The 23,795-nt window shown below is 31.6% G+C and overlaps 1 protein-coding gene across 1 annotated transcript in view; it reads left to right on the forward strand.

Moving 5' to 3' along the window:
• Positions 1-3,241: 3,241 nt before the first annotated feature.
• The window catches only part of LOC142318247 (ras-related protein Rab-32-like), a 46,481-nt gene continuing 25,927 nt past the window's right edge, over positions 3,242-23,795 (forward strand). Inside the window, exons 1-4 of the mRNA XM_075354811.1 lie at positions 3,242-3,745; positions 9,194-9,226; positions 10,222-10,318; positions 15,285-15,341. Coding sequence (XP_075210926.1) covers positions 3,316-3,745; positions 9,194-9,226; positions 10,222-10,318; positions 15,285-15,341 — 617 coding nt within the window. The 5' untranslated portion in view covers positions 3,242-3,315. The remainder of the gene's footprint in view (positions 3,746-9,193; positions 9,227-10,221; positions 10,319-15,284; positions 15,342-23,795) is intronic.

A 23,795-nucleotide genomic window follows, 5' to 3' on the forward strand; every position in this document is an offset into this window, starting at 1 on the left:
TTTTTCTGTCTAGCCTCTGGAATCATCATAAGGTATTACTTCAGAGGATGAATGAGGATGATATGTATGAATGTAAATGAAGTGGAGTCTTGTACAGTCTCAGGTCAACATGTTCTGAGATGTGTGGTTAATTGAAACCCAACCACCAAAGAACACCGGTATCTACGACCTAGTATTCAAATCTGTATAAAAGTAACTGCCTTCACCAGGATTTCAACCTAAGATCTTTTGACTTCAAAATCAGCTGATTTGCGATGATGAGTTCACCACTAGTCCAATCTGGTGGGTTGGTATGTTAGCTGAAATGTACTTACACCTCACTGGAAAAAAAATGCTCTTGAATAGTAGTAAACACTCGCATAAAATAATTTATTAACATGGATTGCATATATGACAATCTTTCTGTTCAATAGAAATAAATGTCAACTCCTCTCACCACACACTAAAAAACTAAAAAAAAACCCACATAATTTTTATCTCTGAACATGAATAAAAAGTAACATAAACATCTCAGGACTTACATTCACAAAACATGAACATGGACAAATATTCAAAATATCAGAAAATAAATGACACCTGTACAACTTTTCTAATTAACTGTGACAAAATAAACTTTCAGAATCATACTATACATCGTACAAGACAGATTACATAATATTCCATAAAAAGATTACCAGGATGAAAAAAATTAATATTAGGATACTGCAATATACTTAACTAAGGTAGACAAATTTAACAGAACAGGTAGAAAGAAACTCGTAATTTCAGAACAAAAAGCAGAATAAGACTAACAAAATCAATAAAACTAACACTGAAAGAAACATAAACGGAAAGAATTATGCACAAATTAAAAAAAAAACAGATTAAATTAAACATACAGATCAAATTAAAACAAAATACTTGTTATCAGAAAAAATTTTCAAAACAATCCAATTAACCTGATTACCTGCCATTTGATTGTTCTGACTAAGTTCTACATAGCACAAACAGGATGGAGCTTTTTATAATGATACAAAGAGCACACAAAAGCACCTCACTTCACCGCTGAATCCATTTTTACTAAATCCATTAAAACAAAAGACTCATGTACAAGAATCAACAACATAATAATTGAAATATAAATAACAGACATAACTAGGCATACTATTAAACTATAGAAACACATATAAAAGTGACACTGGAATTGGTCATCTATAGTTTAAATTATAACCGTCCATGAGCAAATCATAAAAGATACACAAAAAAAAACCAATTCATAACCAGTATTGATCTAATTGGTTGCACTGCATTCAGCAGTATCTGAAGGAAGTTTACTTAAAATGAAAGTTGGATTAAATACAAGTAAAAATATTAGAACTTTAATCTTAAATAAAATATACAATAGTACATTTTAAAAACTCATTATTTTATGGATGTCAAAATTCAAATGTGAAATTCCACTTACTTGCTTGTAAAATAATTTTTGGTTGTAAGCACAAACAACTTTCATATAAACAGAAATACAATTTAATTAAAATTATCATCATTCTGTAATATTATACTCAAATGTAAAAATGTTTAATTTTCTTATCCATATTCCTCAGTGAAGAAATTATTCAATACCATCATACACTACAACATATCTTGTTACTGATGATTGTTACAAAAGGATTGAAAGCTTCATGATATAGATGTAAAAACATTAGTTTGAAATAAATTTGTTTCAATTTCCTATTAAACATATGAATAATTGTGCATTTTGTCTTATCTAAATGTAAATGTTACTTTTTTTATTTATTACATTTTTTTAATTACATAATAAAAAAAATGTGTATTTACTCTAGAGTCTGTAAATATAGTAAAAATATGAAAAATTAAATACCTAAAGAAAGGTAAACATCTAAGGCAGATCAGTCAGGAAAATAAACTGACCCTATCAGTCAATAATGCCTACCATATACTGAACTGGATGTGAAGTAAATGTAATTGCCAATTTTACCTAATGAAAAATTTGTGAATTAAAAAATTACCTCAACTAAAGATGTATACAATTTATAATGCAATCTACATGATACTTTTTTGGCCATGTACACTTCCTAGTTGGGCTTGTCTAGACTTAGGTTGTGGACTTTACCTGAATTAGATTGACTTACATACAAGGTATGATCAAAAAGTAGCTGATCTTGGCTGATGAAAACAAAAATACTTAACTTATTTAGTTCAATGACTTGTCCCCTTCAAAGTACTCCTTTTGATGTTACACACATTTATCCCTGCATTGTTTCTATAACTGGAAACATTTTTAGAATTAATTTTTATTGAGCACCATAAGACCTCTTGTTGTGTTTCTTTTGATTTCTTCTCTGCCTTCAAATCTCTTTTCCATAACTGGAATTTAAAGCTTAGGGAAGCGCAAAAAATCACTGGGACTCATGTCTGGGGAATAAGGAGCCTGCTGAAGTTTTTTGATCCCATGTTTTGCCAAGAAACTCTAAATAAGTTGTTATGCATGATCTGGAGCATGGTCAGGACAGAGTTCCTAAATTGGTCCACCAGTAGCCCCCCTGCCAGATATCAAGGATTCACTGGTTCTTCAGGTACTGCCATCCTCAGTATGGAGAAACTTGTGGCGTTAGACCTGTACCTACAAAACAGTTAATGGAGAAGAAGGGATAATAGACAGAAAAGTGGTGAGTGGTAAGACAGGATGGCGTATCCCATCAGAGTAGCTTACCATCTTGTTACTCTGAAAAAGTTCAGAGTAACTAAGATTTTCATTCAAAGCCTAAAACAGAAATAAATTTAAAATTCTGTGTTAAAAACCACTTCAAACGCAAACTCTACTTTCAATCACGAGACTAAATAAAAACTGGATTAATATTTTTACTAAGTTGATTTTTTTAATTGGTGTATTTAGAATTAATATCAACAAACAAACACCAGTGAATGCAATATAAAATATTTAATAATTTTTTTTTTGCATTATACTGCTATTGCCATGGTATAATATAAGAAAGATTGATAAGACAATTGTCATTGCTTTCTGATAACAGGTGATATAATTTTTATTAGATAGATATTAAATTTTGTTTTCAGTGAGATAAGTATTTAATTGTTTATATTTAAATATTAATAAATAATTTCTGCAAATTTTAACTAGCATATTTACAGATGATATACTAGCATATTTACAGAGGGGAAATAGATAAAATAAAGATAACAAAATTTAAATCTATCAATTCTTCTAATAGTAAAATGGTAGCAAGAACAAGTTATTAAGTGGAACAATTTGTTGAAAATTTAACCATTTTTTAAAATAAAGTAAAAAACAAAAAGATGCAGCAACCAAATAATAAAGAAAATGAAATTAAAAGTTCATTAGAAAATAGTGGAGTTAACTCAGAGAATGAAACTGGATCTATAGATAATTCAAAGGAAATAAAAAACAAAAAGAGTGTACACTTTTCAGTAGAAAGAAACTCTAGTGAAGCAATAGATAAAGATGGCAATAAACATGAAGATTTAATAAATAACAAAGACCCAAATGATGAAGATGACACCAATAAAACTGTGGATGAATTAGATGAAAAAGAAATGCCAGAACAAATTGATGTAGGAATTAGCAACAGTAACCAAGAAGACATATCTGAACTCAATAAATCATGTAATAGACCGGTATTCTGTAACTGGACATCTGATGTATGCAGTCCATTTAACCAGAGACATTTTGTTGTAAAAATAATTCTAGTTGGAGACTTAAATGTTGGTAAGTAAAAACATGGTACTCTGTAATAAAAAAAAAAAAAATCATTGAACAACATGAACTGTGTTAACATTTGAAGTTTTTATTATTAAATGACTTACTTTTAAATTAATTCTTCTTTCTTCAAAGGCTTTTTAAGCCAATTATGAGCTCATTTTTCAGTGGAATATCTAGAATTTCAATGCACCTATATATATATATATAGTTTTATAGTGATTCACAATTCACAAAGGTCGATTATGTGTAGTGCTTGTATATTTTCTTTGTGTTTGTAGGTGGATTGTATCCAGTTTATCCAATGCACTCACATTTTGTGTAATTAGAACAGTTTATTAGCATATGCTTATTTGCTATTTTAATTGATGTGTGTTTGGTTAGTATGTTATATGATTCAGTATATGTGATTGTGGCTTGATTTCTTTTTGTAACATATCTGTAGTTGTGGATGTGTAATTACCAACACCTGGTAAATATTTTTAGTATGAATTTTATTTTAGTGATAAGCTGACATAGGTGTATGTAATAGATAATGTAACTAATTAAAAAACTTTGTGAAGTGTGGATGATTAGTTGTATTTGGATTAATTACATAGGCAGGTTTCCTATATGTAATATCTTAAAAGTGAGCTTGTCATCTACTTTAGATGTGGTGAGGCCTAAGAAGTTGAGTTCTTTGTTGTGTTCATATAGTAAGTTAGGATACAGTTTATTATGCGGTACAAGTAATATCAACACTAGCTATTACTACTGGTTTTCAAAGAAAAGTATGGTATTATGTTCGATTGCATGGTGGGAATGGGGGAGTGAAATTGAATTTTCTTCCCTCCCTATAAATATGAGGAGTATGAAAATACCATTCACTTAAAATGTAATTTCCTTATCTATTGTATTATATATAGGCTTGTGTATACAATTTTTGGTTAAAAAATCTCCACTACACTAATTTCATTGAAATTTAGATATGCTATAGTAGTGTATCTGAATGTGTGCATGTGAAAATTTGATGAATATTGGTTGAGTGGTCTTCAGTTATGCAAATTTAAGGTCAACAACAGCAACATAACTTCAATTTGAGGTTATGTTGACTGTATATTGATGTATTTTTCATTTGTGCTTATGTAGTGAGTCATAGCAGTGAGTTGAAACTTGATGCTAGTATGTTGGGTCTGGTGTGTTAATCAAATGTATGTAGTTCCAAAATCAGTGCATTTCTGACTGCGAAATAGTATTGGAAATAGCATTGGAAAATGAAAAGTCTGTCTTCTTGCGCAGAACTGCGCAAGAGTTTTTTCACTATCATTTTTTTCCAGAATTACCATTAAAAATAGTACCATTCATTATACTCCTGAAAGAATTGCACAGTATTTCCAAAAAAAATGTATTTTGGAAGCTTTATTCCAAATTAAAAGCCAATTGTTTTTAAATGTGTTTTCTAAAAAAAAACAAAGATTCAGCAACATATCATCGGCTTGGTTTTCTAATCAATGAGAAAATCATAGGCTTTAATTTCAACTATTGTACCAATTAAATTATTTTTCTTCTGCATTGTGCACAACACACAATCAATGTAAAACTTGTTACTTGTCACCTTAAAAACATTTACTTCATACATGCTACAAAATATTACCAATTACTAACTGGTATATTATTGTCACTAGAAAATTTTAAAGTAATTGGTTTATTTAAACCAATTATATAATTATTGGTTTATTATATGGTTAATTGTTTTGGTCTGTATTTTATATTTTTCATTTATTTATCAATATTTTATATTTGTGCTATTACAATAATCATTTTTTCAACTGATTTTCCCAGTTAACATCCTATTTGCAATAAAATGAGTTTCTCTTCCTATCTGTATTATAATATTAAGCAATCATTTTTATGAATATGCACATCCTCCATTATCATCAGATGATATTTTATTACTGAATAATATTAAAATGTATGATGCATCCAGATAAATGAACCTTATATGAAATTACCTGTCCCAAATATTGATTTATTTTCAGCTAAACAAATTTTTATTTTTAAAATTTTTTCTTCTGTTCCATTTAAAACAATCCTTTCAAAGTAATTTTAAAATGCATAGCTTAACGTTAATATTTAAGTTAGTTTCTTAACACATTTTTTTTATTGCTAAAAATTTCTTCTATGCATGAAATATGTAAGCAGCTGTTTACTATGAATTTACTGAATAAACTAAAAATGAAATTGTTATAGTATAACGTAACAAATTTTCAAGTTATTAACAAAAAATACTTATGTACACATTATTTGTATATGTTAAATGTGGATAAAGAAAATATAGGATTTTCTAATTAGTTTATTTTTAAACAGTAATAACCAAGTGATTTTGTTTTTGTTAAAGAAAGATCTTTTTAATTTAACTTTACATAAATTGTTTAGAAAATTTTTTAAGTAGTTTAGTAATTTAGTAAAAATTACAGCAAAAGCATAATGAACTCCTTAATCATAGGCTAAGTTTTATTTTGCATAAACAATGCTTGTGTATTTTGGTTACAGTGTTCATTACTTTTGAGAAATGAATGACTTTTTTTCAATAACAATTTTGCACATACATAAATAACTTTTGTACACTTAGAAAAGTTTAAATTTTGAATTTACTGAATATAAATTATTTATCTTTTAAAACATTATTTTATCTTATGATAAAGTTTGTAGTTTGACAATACTGGTGATCTCAATAACCAGTCTTATATTTATTTATTCAATGCTCAATCTATTGATGTAATATTAGATTTCTGGCCTTCCAGTACATGTTCCATCAGACATGTTTCTATAATTAATCAGTTCTTTAAATGCTCTTAAATGTCCTTAATTCATAACAAAACCTTCACTTCTACAGATAACACACATGGGAGATGTGAGGATTTTCATCTTGAAAAGATGTTCTGCTTGGCAGTCGTGACCCATAGTTGTACTAAAGACTGCCATAGATTTCCTTTGAGGATGCCAGGAATTGTATTCTCATTATTTTCAGTTTATCTTCCAGCTGAGTTGTTAGATAATTTGGGAACATTCATTTAAACCTTCAGTTATTAACCTTTTTAATGGAGTGGTAAGACAATGTTTTAGTCATCATTATTCAGGTTCCTCGCTTCATCAAGTCAACTTTTTCATTTCCTTCAATTCCAGTCTGAGATGGTATCCACTGAAAGATAACTGAAATGTTAACTTCACCTAATCTACCAACAGTCTACCTAATTTCAGACATTCTTGACATTTTGGGAGATAAAACAAGATCTCTTGGAGGGGGAGTTTTAGAATCACAAAATAATACTACTTTCTTGGGAATTTCAAGTCTGGCCAACAGCTGTTTAAAAGTGATATTAATTGCCTCCAGCTCTCTGTTGAAATGAGATTGATGTCATCTTATAGATATATAAAAACTGAAAAGGGAACCATAGATACTAACTCCAATGCACATTACTTAATTAGCTCATGATAGCAGATCTTGATCGTAATAACTAATCATATAACTTGCTCTGTTTTGGGGCAACCAAAGCTTGTTTGTTTTTAAAAATTATTTAGAATTTTATTTTATTTAACTCAATCATTTCCAAAAATGGCACAGCAAATCTCAAGAATAACAGACTTTCTTTACAAAGCTTATTAGGGAAATAAATGAAGTTTCCAGTTTTATTCTTAGCTAAACTTATTTTCTCTTAGCTGAACATATTCTACATCAACAAGGCAAGCACATCAAAATGCAGTTGGTGTTCACTCTTTAAGTCCCACTTTCACTCTGTTCTTCACAGAGTGACTAGCTGTTCAAGAGAACATCATTAATATTGGAAAATACAACTGTGTCTCTACCACCTCAGATGTTTTACTTGCATCAGCCATAATAAAGAGGAAAGATAGTATAAACAACAAATTAATTTAACCCTTTATTTATATTGCCTTAATAAAAACTTAAATAATTGTTTTTGTCATTAAAACAATGGAAGTAGTCTGATAAAACAAGATCTTAAAAGTAGTTTTGAATCTGTCATTTTATTGTTATAAAAATAATATATTACACTTAAACTTATGTATAACAATATAACAGTTATTACAATGTTTAATTTTTAGCTGTTAAATGTGTCATACTTAAAACCTTTACAATCGTAATGTCCAATTTTTAGGCATTATGTCTCTTTATATTTATTATTATATTCAATATTAATTAAATTTCACCTCAATTTTTATTTAATTTCATTATCATCATTACCATCACTATTGTTACTTTAATATTTTTTAGAAGATTCAGTTCTATTAATATATGTTTTGGTTTAAAAAATTTCTGAATTTTGTATTTGTGTGATGAAGTTAGGTATTTTTTTGCATATTATTTTATATTTCTTACTATTTATTCATTGTATCTATTAACAAATAATCTTTATGCATATTAAATATGTCTTTTCTTACCTTCATTCTAAAGTTTACCCCAGATTCCATAAACTTGTTCGGTTGTTTGTCAAGATTAAAAACCATCTCTGTTATGCAACATCCTCCTTTAAATGAAGTTTGCTGTGCAGATCATTTATGAGGTATTTTACTGTACAATAAGGAAAACGTACATTACATTGGATTAGCAGGATGGCATTAGGAAGAAGTACATTTGAAAACAATTATGCAATTTAAAATCACAATTTTTATTAAAAACAGTACCAAAGAAAACGAGTTCATTAATCAGTTGTATTTGTTTTTATTTCAAGGCAATATTGTTTCACAATATGATGTAAGCCCACTGGACTTAGTGTGTAGTGCTGCTATTGGTCTTGTCCAGAACAAATCTAGAATTCTCAAGACAATTTATTAACTGAGTCTTAAAAACCAGGCTACAACAGGGTTCATTTAATAAATCCAGTTAAAAATAACTAATCAGTTAAATAGATTTAATTTAGGATCTTATAACAAAAACAGGGTTAATACTAACCATTCAGGTTAGACAAAGATAATTACTATATGAAAATATAGCAGTTAAAAAAAAACAACACTGCATCACCAGTGTTAAAATGAAGGATCCTGTGTTCCATGATTTTGATTTACAGAAGACAGATCTGCTCCAACTTCAGAAGAGTGATTTCTATTTTTCTTGCATACACTAACTGCCTTATTTTGTGAATATTAACAGTTATTAAACATTATCTGTTATCCAATAGATTTCTGTGAACATAGAGGTATAAAATTTTATATTCATAAAAATGTTATATGTAGAGGCCTAAAAAAACTGTTCATGACATTCATTGGTGATAGAAGTTTTTCTCTGAGAAGACTGTGATTAAGTTAAATAAAAAAAATTATATATTGTCAGCCAAATAAAACCAAAATTAAAAATTCAGCAGCAATTAAGTTTTAAATGTAGTTTAGTTTGGCTTTAAATCTTTTTCCCTTAATAAAATAATTTTTAAAGAATATTAACTAATTTTTAACTTTTTTCAGGTAAAAGCGCATTAGTGGAAAGGTATATACAAGGTAAGTATCAATAAGCAAAACATATTATGAATTAGTGAAGATTTAAGGTAAAAAAACAAATTACTCTGTACAATATACTAATTATTTTATGAAGAATGTTTGAAGTCATAAGAAATAATATGCATGTAAAAATTCCTCTAATAGTATCGTTACTAAGGAAAAAGTTAAAGGAATGTAAGAAATAATGAGAAGAGTAAATAAAACTTACCTGGTAGTAAAGCAATTGATTGTTAGTAAATAGAAGCTAAGACTGATAAGCAGTGACTATAAAATTATAATAAATAATTTATATCTAAAAGTTAATGCTGAATTTTAACAGTCATTTAATGTATAAACCAATAAAATAACCAGAGCATAAACTTACTCTACTTGCTTTTATAATGATAACCTACTAAAATTGGACGACTTTTGATTTATGTAGTCTGGAAGTTTTTACATTTCTAGAGAGCTTTTTTTAATTGGAACCTAGAGTCAGTTACATCCTATGTTAGTATAATGAGTATATCTGCTTATTTCACTTATGATCTTCAAGCCAAAATGTGTAGTTCATTAAAACATGAAACAGAACATTGGCTAAAGATAAGATCAAGAAACCAGTAGTGATGACTGTAACTAGTTCAGACGAGCTAAACAAATTCCTTTCTCTTGTATCAGAAGCTCTAATCATGTGCATTATTCTGATACTCTAGCAATTCTAGACATGGTCAGGGTAGAAACAGCACTGGTGAATTCTAGTGTTAAAATGCTATCTTGAGAGTAATGAAAAAATTTTGCCAATAACCACATTATGGTACAACTAGAAGATACAAGGTATAAAACCATGTTAAAGAAGTTGGCATGATGTCTTTAAAAATAAGTCATGCACTGCATGTTTCAGAAAGATTTAGATTTTTATAAATACCGATTTATAAAAATCTACCAATGTTGTAATTTATTACTTTACTTTCACCAACAAACATAAATGATTTTATGGTATTTTCTTTTTTGATTTTTAGGTAAATTTTCTGGCAAGTGTAGTGTAACACTAGGAGTTGAATTCAGCACAAAACTAGTTAAGTGGGGAAAAGATACTTCAATAAAAGTAGAGTTGTGGTGAGGTTTTTTCTATTATACAATAATCATATACTCTATCATAACATATCAATGTAAAATGATAATTTTGTTCTGTATACAATCCAAAATATATTAGACTGATTTTGTTGACAATCGTGAGTGACATTTGTTTTTATATCTATTGCTTGTTTGTGTTTTATAACTATTTTACATTCTTTTTGGAAATGTGCTACAGTAATAAGTATTACTAATATTTTCCTAGTATCCTAACATATCTAAAAACAGAATTAAGAAACCTGTGCATACTCCCCATTAAAGTTGTTTTTAGATCTAACAGAAGAAAATCTTTAAAGAAGAAAACTGATAGGTACTTCAATACATGACACTTTTACATTATTAAAAAACCTTTCTGATATAATTAACATTTTTAGATACAATTTAAATGTTTAGTTCTTGCATTCCTTAATGTACTTGATTTCAAAATACCCGGTAGCATGCATACACTGTTACACTGTGGTGTGTTACTGTTCTCAAAAAGATCTTTTAGAAGTATAATTCTAATATTTAGAAAGTGAATTGTAATAATTTTGTTATATTTTATACATTTAGAATTTTGACTGTCTAATCTATCAATTTACAAAAAAAAAATGATATTATAATTGAAGGGATGAAAGACAGTCGCAACTTCCACCAAGACTAAAATATCAGTAAAAGATATGAATTTTTTTCAGTGAATTACTATTACTAAAATATCAGTATTACCATTCAGTGTACAGCAGCTGGAGGTGAACCATAGGTTTGTGATATTTTACACCAAAAGGTAAACTAGTTAAAAAAAGAAAGGTTTTGTAGGTATAGAGAGATATCTAAGGTAATAGGTACAGAGAGATATATCTGAGATACATTTCAGAAATAGACTGATAAATGTAAAAATAAAAATATTTTTATTTATTTCAAAAATTTCAAAACTGTGCTAATTCTTAGCAGTCTTTTATACGGCAACTGTTTACGCCAACGCGTAAAGTTGTTTTTATTCCAATGAATTCAAGGTTATGGTCGAGTCTTGTAGTTTACAGGATTGATCATTTTATTTTGCATTTTGTAAGGCTTATCTACGTGTATTTTTAAATAGGTTGTTTGGGTTTGTTTTCGATATCATTTCTCTCAGTCTCCAGTTTGACTTACTGATTGCATCATCATATTGGTGTCAACGTATTTCATATCTGGCATTATTTATTGCTGTTTAGTCTTAATATATATATATATTTTTTTTCTTAAGTGTTTTTTATTCTCAACCAATTTCAATATTGTCATAGTTCCTAGAAGTCTATTTCTCTTTGTCTGCCCTGATGTCATTTCTTCAATTTGCGTATTCAGAATTTATTTTATCTGTCTTACATAATTCTTTAGTGGTCTGCTTGCTTGTAAATTATTTTTGTTATGTCTTCGTTCCCGAATTCCGCACGTTTTCTCTAATCGTTCTTACACTAACTCTAAGACACTACTCTTGTTGTCAACACACACACACACTCTTCTGTCCATTGCTTGTTCACTTCCTCTACTTCTCACCACGCCAGCTTTGTTCATTCTAGTCCTGACTTTCACGTTGTGCGGATCCTGGTCCTCCAGTCTTGGAGGACCAGGCTTCGATGTTCTCTATCGCTCGTATAATGTTAATTCTTTCTTCGTCTTCATACTCTTATAAACGTTGCGGTATTTCTCTGTCGAAATGTTCTGTAGTTCTACTCGTCAGTTTTTTCGTGATTTCACAGTTTTCTATGTTCGTCCAGCCTTGTTTCTTTGTTAAGTTAATCTTACAGTTCACTATATTACGTCTCTGTGGAAAGAGTTTCATTCACTACATATTGCCAATTCTATCGACGCCGAATCTTCTCGAGCTGCTGATTACATTTTCAACGATGCAGAATCTCTCCAAACTGGTTGCTACATTTTTGAGACGCCACGTTCTGCTCAACCTCTAAACCACGTCTCACCCCTGCATTCCTGATATACCACTGCGGACTACGCCTAGGATTACTGTGTGTATTCATTTACCTTCATTCACGAGTTCGTCTCTTGCTAATATTTGTGTGCTACAGGCAAGTTCAATTTTCATTATTTATTACGTTAAACAGTTATTTTATCATTAATATTTGTGGAACATTCAGTTTATCATACCTTATGCCTTTCACTTTCAAGTTTAGTTTAAAAAACCATTTATTCACTTAAGTGCAGTCACGACAGGTGGCTTACCTATTTACGTGCTTAATTATTACACTTTATTGTTATTGTAATTAACTCTATAATTTAATCTTGTAACATGTTAATTGCCGAGATTAATCCTTTTCTACTCATTAACTGTATTCATAATACTTCTCGTAAATTAACCTAAAGCAAATTACTCCTGATGTGCAGTTATGTGTTAGGACTTTGTAATTTTATATTTTCAAGAATGCTTATTTACCAAAATGAATTACTTATTTTAATGTGATTATATTGTAATTAACTCTTTTTTATACTGAAATTATTGTAATTTATTTTTCTAAGTTAAGTACATCTGTTCTTTGTTAATTTTCATATTACAGTATGTCAGTAACGCAACAGCTTTCCAGTTGCACTATTTTTATTGATGTTACGTTTATAAGTATCTAATTATAAATAAGGTTTTTTATGTTCTCTTGTTTTCAGGCTTTGTTAATTTGTATATTTTCAAAATGTGTATTTGAAAAATGTATATTCATGTATTTTCTCATTTAATATCATTATTCATATGTTGACTCAGCTGATATTTATTAAGTATCATTAAGTTATGTTAATTTCATAATTTCATTCAATTTATTGTTATGATTTAACTTATGCTCATTTGTGTTCTTTGCTAATTTTTCAATATTACAGCATATGTCAGTAATGCAACAGTTTTCCAGTTATACTTTTTTATTGATGTTATATTTTATCTAATTGAAAATAAGGTGTTTTATGTTCTCTTGTTTTCAGGCGTTGTTAAATTGTATATTGTCAAAATGTGTATTTAAAAAATGTATATTCATGTATTTTCTCACTTAATATTATTATTACTGATATGCTGATTTCAGCTGATATTTCTTATATAGAATTAAGTTATGTTTATTTCATAATTTAATTTTTTTAAGGTTATGATTTAACATAAGTTCAGTTGTTTTCTTTCTAACTAAAGTCCAATTTCTTTTGGCAAATAGAACTGTGTGTTCTTTTATTTTTGTTAACTTTACCCAACAGCAACCTTTAAAAGAAAGAAAAAGTAATTTGTAGTTGCCTGCATTACTAGTATATGTTACTTAATAAATAAAAATTTGCCTAAGAGGCAGAGATTTTATTTTTCAACTAGAAAAAAATTGTTAAAATGCCACAAAAAACTAATGATTTAAAAGTACAGGGTGTCCCATATAAAACAAACCCATCAATCACTCATCCATGACATTTCAAAAGTCAAGCTTACTCCCCTACTCGTTAGTGCAATGGACTCGTCCAACATCTGAACATCGCGGCGACGCAGTAGAACACTACCGATAGTAACAACAATGCAATCATAACGTTCAGTGTATTGCTAGAGACAAGATAGTGTTTTCGCTAGATGAACGTGTTTTCATTGTTGAGTCGTACTTCAGAACGAAATCAGTGGTTGCAGTGCAAGATTTGTTTCGCCATAAGTACCCAGATAAACCAGCTCCTAACAAAACATCAGTATTAAGGTCAGTTGCAAAATTTAGGGAGACTGGTTCTGTTAATAACAAGGAACACAAAAGATCTGCGTCAGTGTTGAATACAAATACAGTCACTGAAATCAAAGACCGATTACTCGCCTCGCCAAATAAATCGATCAGACGTTTGTCTGCTGAAATTAATTTGTCTAAATCAACTGTTCATCGGGCGACCAAACAATTACAATTACGATCTTATCGCATTCAAACGGTTCATCAACTTCTTGAGCCCGACAAAGAAAAACGGCTACAATATTGTCAATGGTTCCGTCGATTTGTGCGCGAGGGAATTAATGTTATGGATTCGTTATTTTTCACAGATGAAGCACGGTTTCATTTGGATGGCTACGTAAACAGCCAAAACAATAGAATTTGGAGTGCTGAAACACGTTTATCACGAAAAACAATTACAGCCGCAGAAGTTGGGCGTGTGGTGCGCGATATCGCGGAAGAAAATAATCGGTCCTATTTTTTTCGAGTACACCATTAATGCAGAACGATATCAGGATATTTTATTTCAGTTCATCGCACTCTTGGAAAAGGAAGACAGACACTGCTGGCTACACATGACGGTGCGACATCGCACTACGCAGGTTCAACTTCTGATTTCGGTGAGGAATTCTTTGGTAATCGTGTTATGGGTCGAGGCTTGTGGCCACCAAGATCTCCAGATTTGACTGCGGCGGATTTTTTAATATGGGGTTACCTGAATGAAAAACCACGAACACTTGGACAATTGAAAGTCAATATTGAACAAGCTGTATTAAATATCCAGCCACAAACTTTGAAAAAAGTTGCAAGAAACGCTGTAAAAAGAATTGAAGCTTGTATTCAAGAAGATGGCGGCCACTTCCAACATTTACTCTAAATGGATGGTAATAATAAAAATTACATTTACATTTACTCATGCCTTTTTATTATTTCAATATCAATGTAAGGTTGGGTTGCGTTTTATATGGGACACCCTGTAATATGACTTATATGTTAAAACCTTTTTCTCAGTTACAATCCTCATTTTTATCACATCAAATATCATGCTTCCAATTTACTGGACAAGAATATTAATTACACAAAAGATTTTATTTTTCAAAGCTGTACAGTAATTACTGTACATTTCACATGGGTTTTCAGTGAAATGTAAATAGTTAATTCTTTTACTAACACTGATATAATTTCTTATTAACAAAATGTTATCAACGAATAGTGACTAAATAATCTAAATAAAATTAAGATTATATATAATATTAGCTTTAAAAATTGTGTTTCAGGGATATGAAAGGTAATCATGATCATAAGTGGATTGTAGAGTGTGGTTGTCACAATGCGTAAGTTTATTTCAGTTTCTTAATAAAATTATAGTTTTGTTAAAATAAAATATGAGGATTTTATATATATATATATATATATATATATATATATATATAAAATCACAATAATATATATATATTATTGTGAGTGATATTTATTATTATAACAGTAATTATATTACTAACATACCATACTACTGATATTAATGTTTATAATATTAATTTATTTTAAAAATTCAAATGCTTTTTAGCATTGAAGCAATTAAATCTAAATTTAAGAAGAAAGGACGCGACCAAAGTAAGATCAGTGAGAAAAACTGACTGATTTTTTTTTTTACACTTAATTAAAAAAATTATAGCACTACTTCATTTTTCTAGTTCACAGGGAAAAGATTCTAAAATGAATCACTTTAATATCATTAAAGATTTAAGATTATTGCTTTTTCTTGATCTGATAGGATTACTAAATAATAATAAAATGTAAAAATATATATTACAATGGATACTAGTATGATTTTATACATAGATTAATCTTAAGTCTTAGCAGTTTTTTTTTTTTTTTTGGTGACACTTGAATAACAACCTCTCCCTGATGGGAAGAGTTTTTAAATTGTTCTAATATTTACTGAAAATGGTAATGGAAGCATTATAAGACCCTTTCTCTTAAGCCAAATTCTTGACTTCATCTTAGTATTTAAAAGAACTTCCATCCCATTTTTCAAAAAGAGAATAAACAATTTTTTATATAGCAACAATATAACAGTTAAATAATATTAATTAAAAAAAAATCTTATTATTTATTTATATTATTTTAAAAATGCATAAAAAATTTTTATTGACACCTGATTTGTGATTTGTGAGTTTTTTGTTTAGTATGTTCATATATTTCCTTTAATTATATTTCATTTGTTTATACTTAAAACTATTAATATGGATTCTTTGATCATATCAAATATGCATTAATTGTGATAACCGTGTCAAATAATCATATTTATTTAGTGTAATGTGCATTCAAAAAAAAAAAAATAAAAAAAAAATGGTAATGCTGGTGTTTGATCTATCTATAGAAATGTTGGGGCAGTTCCTTTGTTTATTAATAAAGGAGTACACAACTATTCTTTCCTAGCATGATCTATGTAATGTACATAGATGTAATGTCAGAATAAAAATTTACTTATTTATTCTATAAAAAATGGATCTCTGATCACAATGTTGTCTTATTAGATTACAGTTTAATCAAAATCATAGATATATTCATAATTTTGAAGTTTAAAATGTACTTTATAATTCAGTAAACCAACACTTTTATCGATTTCAATTTAATTTTGAATAAGATTAAAATGTTACAGAATTATTTAGCTATATTCCTCTGGTATAAACTATTATGATACGATTTTCGTAAATGGAACTACCAGTATTTGACTATTTGACAAGTTAGACAGTCATATATAAACATTCAGTATAATTGACTAAATATAATATTACAAAATAACAGAAAATTATAATTTGTATTGCCAGCGTTCATAATAATACGGTTAAATAAAAATAATCTTCATTTATTATTATTGAATTAATGTATCAAAATTTCAGTATGCAGACTTAAGGTAGTAAACAAATACTTTAACTGTACTAAAGTAGAATAGAATACATTGGCCTTGAGGTCACTCTATTCTATTAAATATATCAAAACTATATTTCTATTATTAGAAAAGTTTAACAACTGTAAGGATTAATCATAAGTCTGCTATGATAAAATTGTCTTGAATCTATCTAGTGAATTCAATAAATTTTTTGGCACTATAAATGAGAAAAATATTACAAAAAAATTGCATCACATAAGTTTTTCAATTTGTTGTTTTTTTCTTCATTCTATAGATGTTAGCCAATTATAAGAATCATTTTGTAAAACTGTTGTTTAAATAAACAATCATAATTTTTTTATGTTTTTTGTTATGAAACTGTATTAGCCTTTTTTCACAAAGGCTGTACAGAATTTACAGAACAACTTAGAAAATATAAAAATGGTAAAGACAAAAACTGTATAGGGATTTTAGAAAAAAAAGTATAGATGGTATAAAGTAACAAAGAAAACTGGTTTGTGTAGAGATATAGTGAAGAATATAATTACTAGAAAAGTAGATGTAATGAACAGAAAAAAGGGAAAACTTTGGGGAAAGAAGTACTAGTATGAGAAGTAAAAACTAAAATTAAGTAATCTAAACCTGATTTTAAAGAGATAAGAAAAAGTTAAAAGATGGCAGGAATTTATAGTGGGATTATACTGAGAAGAAAATAATCAGATGAAGTTTTAGAGAAGGAAAAATAAATAGTTGACATCACAGAAGACTCATGATAATTTAATTGAACTCTAAAAGATAAAAATAAGTAAAAGAATGAGAGTAATATACCATTAGAATTATTTAACTGATGCAGTAATGAATAGGTTATATATTCTAATGTATAATTTACGAAATTAGACTGAAATCTATAAATTAAAAAAAAAAAAAATTAATGATTGTTACCATACTAAAGAAAGCAAAAGCAGATAGTAGTGCAGAACTACTGCATTATCTCTATTACATTTCATGAATACAGACAACTTGATATGATAGTTTACAGGAAACAGATTGTTTGATACAAGGTGTACTAGATGTTAATTCCACTTTTTGAAGTGCATACATTCAAGGATACCATTCTGGTGCTTAGAGTAATCTTAAAGGCAGAAAAACAAAGCCATTACATGTCATTTGTAATGTAGAGTAGAACAAAATATTAGAAAGTTTAAAGAAAATATTACTGTAATAATAAGAGAGGATTATTAGAATTTTTTTTGATAACATGTAGTAGAGATAATAGTAGTAAATAAAGAAAGGCAAGCTCTGAAAGGAGCCAAACCTTTGAGAGTAGAATTTTCACATCCAAGGAGAAAAAATGAAAATGTTAAAATTTGTAGGTGACATGGTTCTTTTGATAGAAGTCAGAAATGAGTTAAAAGAAATTCTGAATTACATTCTAGCAATGAGAAAAGATTCCTAGTAGAAGAATTCAGTTTGAAAATGAATAAAGTAAAGGATAATAAGGAATTAAATATACAGTAGGGGAACATCACACACCAGACATCACAGAATTTTGTTATTTAAGTTGTAAAAGTACAAAGGAAGAATGTAGTAAGGTAGACGTAAGAGCAGATTGGCTTAAGAAGGGAAAACTTTCATACAAAAGAGAAGTCTACTAACATCTAATAACTGTAGCATTAAGAATCAGAAAAATTCTTAAAAATATTTGTATGGAGCATATTACTCTGTGTTAGTGAAATGTGATCATCAGTGGAAAAAAAAACAGAGACTTTATTACAATAAATTATTGAAAATTATATGAATTGATAAAGTATGAAATGAAGAGGCCTAAAATGAACTGGTGAACACAAATATTTTGGTAGGTTATTATACAGACAAACTAAGTTTCTCTGTAATGTATAAGCCATTCAGGATTAGTTATTCTAGTATTAGAGGGTTAGTGTAGAAAAAATAAAAATAAGAACATTAGAAATAAGAAGTTAATCAAATCAAATCTTTGATCTTAATAAACAAAAATAATAATTTTTTTTATTAAAGGGAGTGTGTGGCTTGTACTGATGTTCTTATCAAACTGCCATCAGCAGACTACCGGCTAAAACCAACCTCCTTTCTAGCGGGAACAGTTTTATATATTACTTCATGCCGAATCTTCCTATTCTAGCATGAGAAGGTTGCCATCTAGTTTGCACCTGGTTCAGGACTATCCAGGTCGCCCTTCTCGGCTCTGAGAATGCCCCCTGTCGAATCGGGCCTCACTCTTCTTGCGGTCCATCGTCCTCTGGTCTCGCGATTCCAGCTCTCTTGCCATACGATGAATGTGCGAGTCCGTTCCTCTCCGACAATGGTCTCCCGGTCTTCCCCTGCCCGCCGCTTTCTGTAAGTCGCCTGGCGCCCCCTTGTCAAAAAAGCAGTGGGTATAACGTCGGCGAATACCAGAACGGCAGGTTTGGAAACCGTCCGATATTAGGAAGCGACTCGCAAGGCAGCGGTGTCTTGCAACTGCACGAGCCGCTTCCGGTTTCTTTCAAATCTTAAGGCCTGCGCCCACATTTCCATCCCGTATAACAGGACGGAATGCATCGTGGACATCAGCAATCGCCGCCTGCTGGCCTTCGGTCCGCCGATATTCACCATGAGCGTTATTGATATTCACTGAGAGCGTTTATGGCTCTTTCGGCTTTGTTGGCGGCTCTCCGTAGCTGCTCAGCAAAGCTGAGTTTCCGGTCAATCATCGGTTACTTTTAAAGGTAATTCGTGGCCGGCTTGGTCTCGACAATCTCATCCTCGCAAAGGGAGGAGAGTGTCAATATGATTCTTCGAATAATAATAATAATAATAATCCCCTGAAGTAAATCCAACTCTACGTCTGGATCAGTAACATTTACGGTCCACATACAGGAGGAACAACGGCTTTGTAATTGTCTAAGATTTGTACAAAACTCCAAGCCGTCAAACCGAACTATGGTCAAACGCCCATGGGCGAGTATGGTGATGGGGGTATAGATCATGGTCTTTCTTCATCTCGAGACGTAACTCCCCTGCGTGTTTTCCGTGCGCGGTGACCTATGCTGCTAGAAAGGGGGATCCTGGCGCTTCAGTGAAACCTCGCCGTCGGTGTGGAAAACCACGGTTGGATGTATCAACACAGCGTTTTGGTCCCTGCTTTAGCTAAACAAGAGGCCGGTTTCCTAACCACTGCCAGTCAATCGGCTCTTTTACGACTGAAACTACCGCTTGCAGGAAGGACGGGTACACAGGAGAGCCCGAGATACCTTGACAGGACTAGTTTCCTGTTTGGGGTTGATTGGGATCTATATCTCCCTATTAGCCCTAGCGTTCGGATGGACGTTCCAAATGTGTGGCTTCGTGGTGGGTGGGGAGCTAGTGAGACCAAACTTTGGAAAACATCTTATGGATTCTAAAAACTTAAATTCTTGTCTGATAATCCCGGACAACCTTGAGGGTAAACGTCCTCGTTCTGACGTGTCTCCTCCTTCGACTTCATCGTCGAAGAAGAAGTAAAGTATAGATTTGCGATTTGCGCCGACAGTTCAGTCAAGAGGAACTAACTCCTTGACCAAAATATCTAGTAATCAAAAGAAACGACCGAAAGGAAACAGATTTTTCAAAAATAAGCCCCATCGAATAGCTAAAGAACTCGTAACGAAAGCTGGTGGGTCAATTAAAGACACTAGCTGGATTATTCACTGAAGCGCTGAACAACGTAGTCAGCGAAATTATTAAAAATAAAAAAAAATTGGCAAACGATGTTATTGTCGAAGCTCACGGTATACTTAACTATTCCAAAGGAGCAGTAGTCTGTCGTGACTTACTTAATTGTAGTAAAGAGGAGATTGTTGGCGGAATGGCATCGCAAGGCGTCATCGCATGTAGGCGATTAAACATGAGAAGGAATGGAGAAGTCTTGCTCTCCTCTCTCATGTACTTACATTTAATAAGCCGTCGTTGCCTGAAAAAGTTAGAGCCGGAATCAATCGGTTGGATGTGCGCGCTTATATCTCGCCGCCGATGAGATGTTTCAGATGCCAACGTTTTGGTCATATTTCCGACAGATACAATCGCGAAGAGATTTGTGCATGCGTCGAAAAAATCCATGAAGGTGAACCGTGCAAGGAAACCCCTTCATGTGTGAATTGCAGAGGACAACATTCAGCAAGATCTAGAAATTGTCCTGCCTTGAAAAAAGAAATCCGATTTAAGAGACTAAAGTTCTTAGAAAAATTAGTTATCTCGAAGCAAGGAAAATAATTAACGCTCAAACGCCGGGAATGAAATCCTTTGCTCAGACAGCTACACCCAACACACATACATTTTCGCCATAGTTAATTGAAAGCTTAATAAAGCAACTGACACCAGTTCTAACTACAGTTTTAGACAAATATATAGAAAAGAAATTCACTAGAGTTAAAACAGTACCGCCGACTAATAGACAATAGTCAAACGTCAACGCCAGTTTAAAAAACCATCGATGTCGCAAATACAAGGGATTACTGAGACTAAGTGCAACGATAAACAGCAATCCAATGCTGATAATAAAGGAACGAGTTTTTAAAAAATCAAATGTCCTCTGGGATCTTAAGATCTTCCTCAAGGGAATCAAACACCAAAAGAACAAAGGGCGTAGAAGAGCGATACCCAGGTATCGCTCTTTAGAGAAAATGGAACGACGCAAGGCGTGACGATGGGACATCCCCCGCCGTTGTCGCCTGTAGTATACGCATCCTCTACCATATTGCTGAAACCAGCAAATCCCGGTCTAACGCAGGGCGCAACTCTGCCAAACCTTGAGACTGCTATAGTCTCAGATCAGGAGAATGACTACAGCTCTGTGGGGTCACAAACTGACCCAAGTTTTACCACGGTTACGAAAAAAAAGGATGGCCAAAAGGTAAACCACTCCACAAAAGAAATATAAAATATAATAAAATGGAATATTAACGGTTATGTTTCACATCTGTCTGAATTTGGACTAATTATAAATGAGCAGAACCCTACATGCGTGTGTCTTCAAGAAACATACTTTAAGCCAGAACATGATTTTAATCTACGTGAATACAATGTAATACGCACAGATGTTGAACCTGATCGACGAGCAAGTGCTGGTATTGCCACTCTTGTACGTTCACATCTGCCTTTTCGACGAAAGCAATTAAATACTGTGTTAAAAGTTGTCGTTACACGTCTACTGTCTTCGGTTGATGTCTCACTCTGTAACATCTATCATTTTTTTTTAGAGAAAATTTGCAACTAGACGCCCATCAGCCCATACTACTGGGTGTGTGGGGTGTGCCGTAGCAGTGACCCACTAAAAACCCTGGTGTGTGGGGTGTGCCGTAGCAGTGACCCACTAAAAACCCTCCGCCACCCACCACGCGACAACGGTACTACCTCCCGATATTCGTCGCCACCGCGCGTGTCTACGGGCACTTCTCGTGCTGCCCTTCTGTGAGAACATTTAGGGTTCCCTAGGGGCATTCAGCGATGGCGATCCTGTTGGACCCTCGCCGCTCACCTCCGAAGGCTGGCCTTCTGCCCCCACTTCGAGGCCAACGCTGTGTTCAAACGTACACGGGGTAGGTACGCTGTGTGTAGGTACTACCCTGATTTCAAACGTTTTCCTCCTCAAATTTCTTTGACAGTACTCTTTGAAACCAAGTCGAACATCTATTCCAACCATCCGTTGACCCCATCATCATTGCCATCACCTCCTTAGGAGATAAGTCTTCAGGGAATGGCCTTTCTACCTCCCAACTTGGTCACCGCAGAAAGGTATGCTCAGTATCGTCCGTAACCTCGAAATACTTGGATATTGTTGATGCACGTCTTCTTCTGACATGGAGGTAGACCCTCAAACGATCCATGGCCCGAAAGCCACTGGACCAATGGGCCGTCCAGAAATTCACCTCCCCATTTCCTCTGTTGATCCAGGTCCTTTTTTTTTTGTCTTCAGTCATTTGACTGGTTTGATGCAGCTCTCCAGGATTCCCTATCTAGTGCTAGTCGTTTCATTTCAGTATACTCTCTACATCCTACATCCCTAACAATTTGTTTTACATATTCCAAACATGGCCTGCCTACACAATTTTTCCCTTCTACCTGTCCTTCCAATATTAAAGCGACTATTCCAGGATGCCTTAGTATGTGGCCTATAAGTCTGTCTCTTCTTTTAACTATATTTTTCCAAATGCTTCTTTCTTCATCTATTTGCCGCAATACCTCTTCATTTGTCACTTTATCCACCCATCTGATTTTTAACATTCTCCTATAGCACCACATTTCAAAAGCTTCTAATCTTTTCTTCTCAGATACTCCGATTGTCCAAGTTTCACTTCCATATAAAGCGACACTCCAAACATACACTTTCAAAAATCTTTTCCTGACATTTTATATCGCTCCTGCTTCGTCCATCTTTAGTAATTCTACCTCCCAAATAACAAAATTCTTCTACCTCCATAATCTTTTCTCCTCCTATTTTCACATTCAGTGGTCCATCTTTGTTATTTCTACTACATTTCATTACTTTTGTTTTGTTCTTGTTAATTTTCATGCGATAGTTCTTGCGTAGGACTTCATCTATGCCGTTCATTGTTCCTTCTAAATGCTTTTTACTCTTGGCTAGAATTACTATATCATTAGCAAATCGTAGCATCTTTATCTTTTCACCTTGTACTGTTACTTCGAATCTAAATTGTTCTTTACATCATTAACTGCTAGTTCCATGTAAAGATTAAAAAGTAACGGAGATAGGGAACATCCTTGTCGGACTCCCTTTTTTATTACGGCTTTTTCTTATGTTCTTCAATTGTTACTGTTGCTGTTTGGTTCCTGTACATGTTAGCAATTGTTCTTCTTTGGTATCATGACTATAACACTT

This window comes from Lycorma delicatula, chromosome 1 (assembly GCF_047948215.1).
Source record: "Lycorma delicatula isolate Av1 chromosome 1, ASM4794821v1, whole genome shotgun sequence".
In the NCBI taxonomy this organism is placed as follows: Eukaryota; Metazoa; Arthropoda; class Insecta; order Hemiptera; family Fulgoridae; genus Lycorma; species Lycorma delicatula.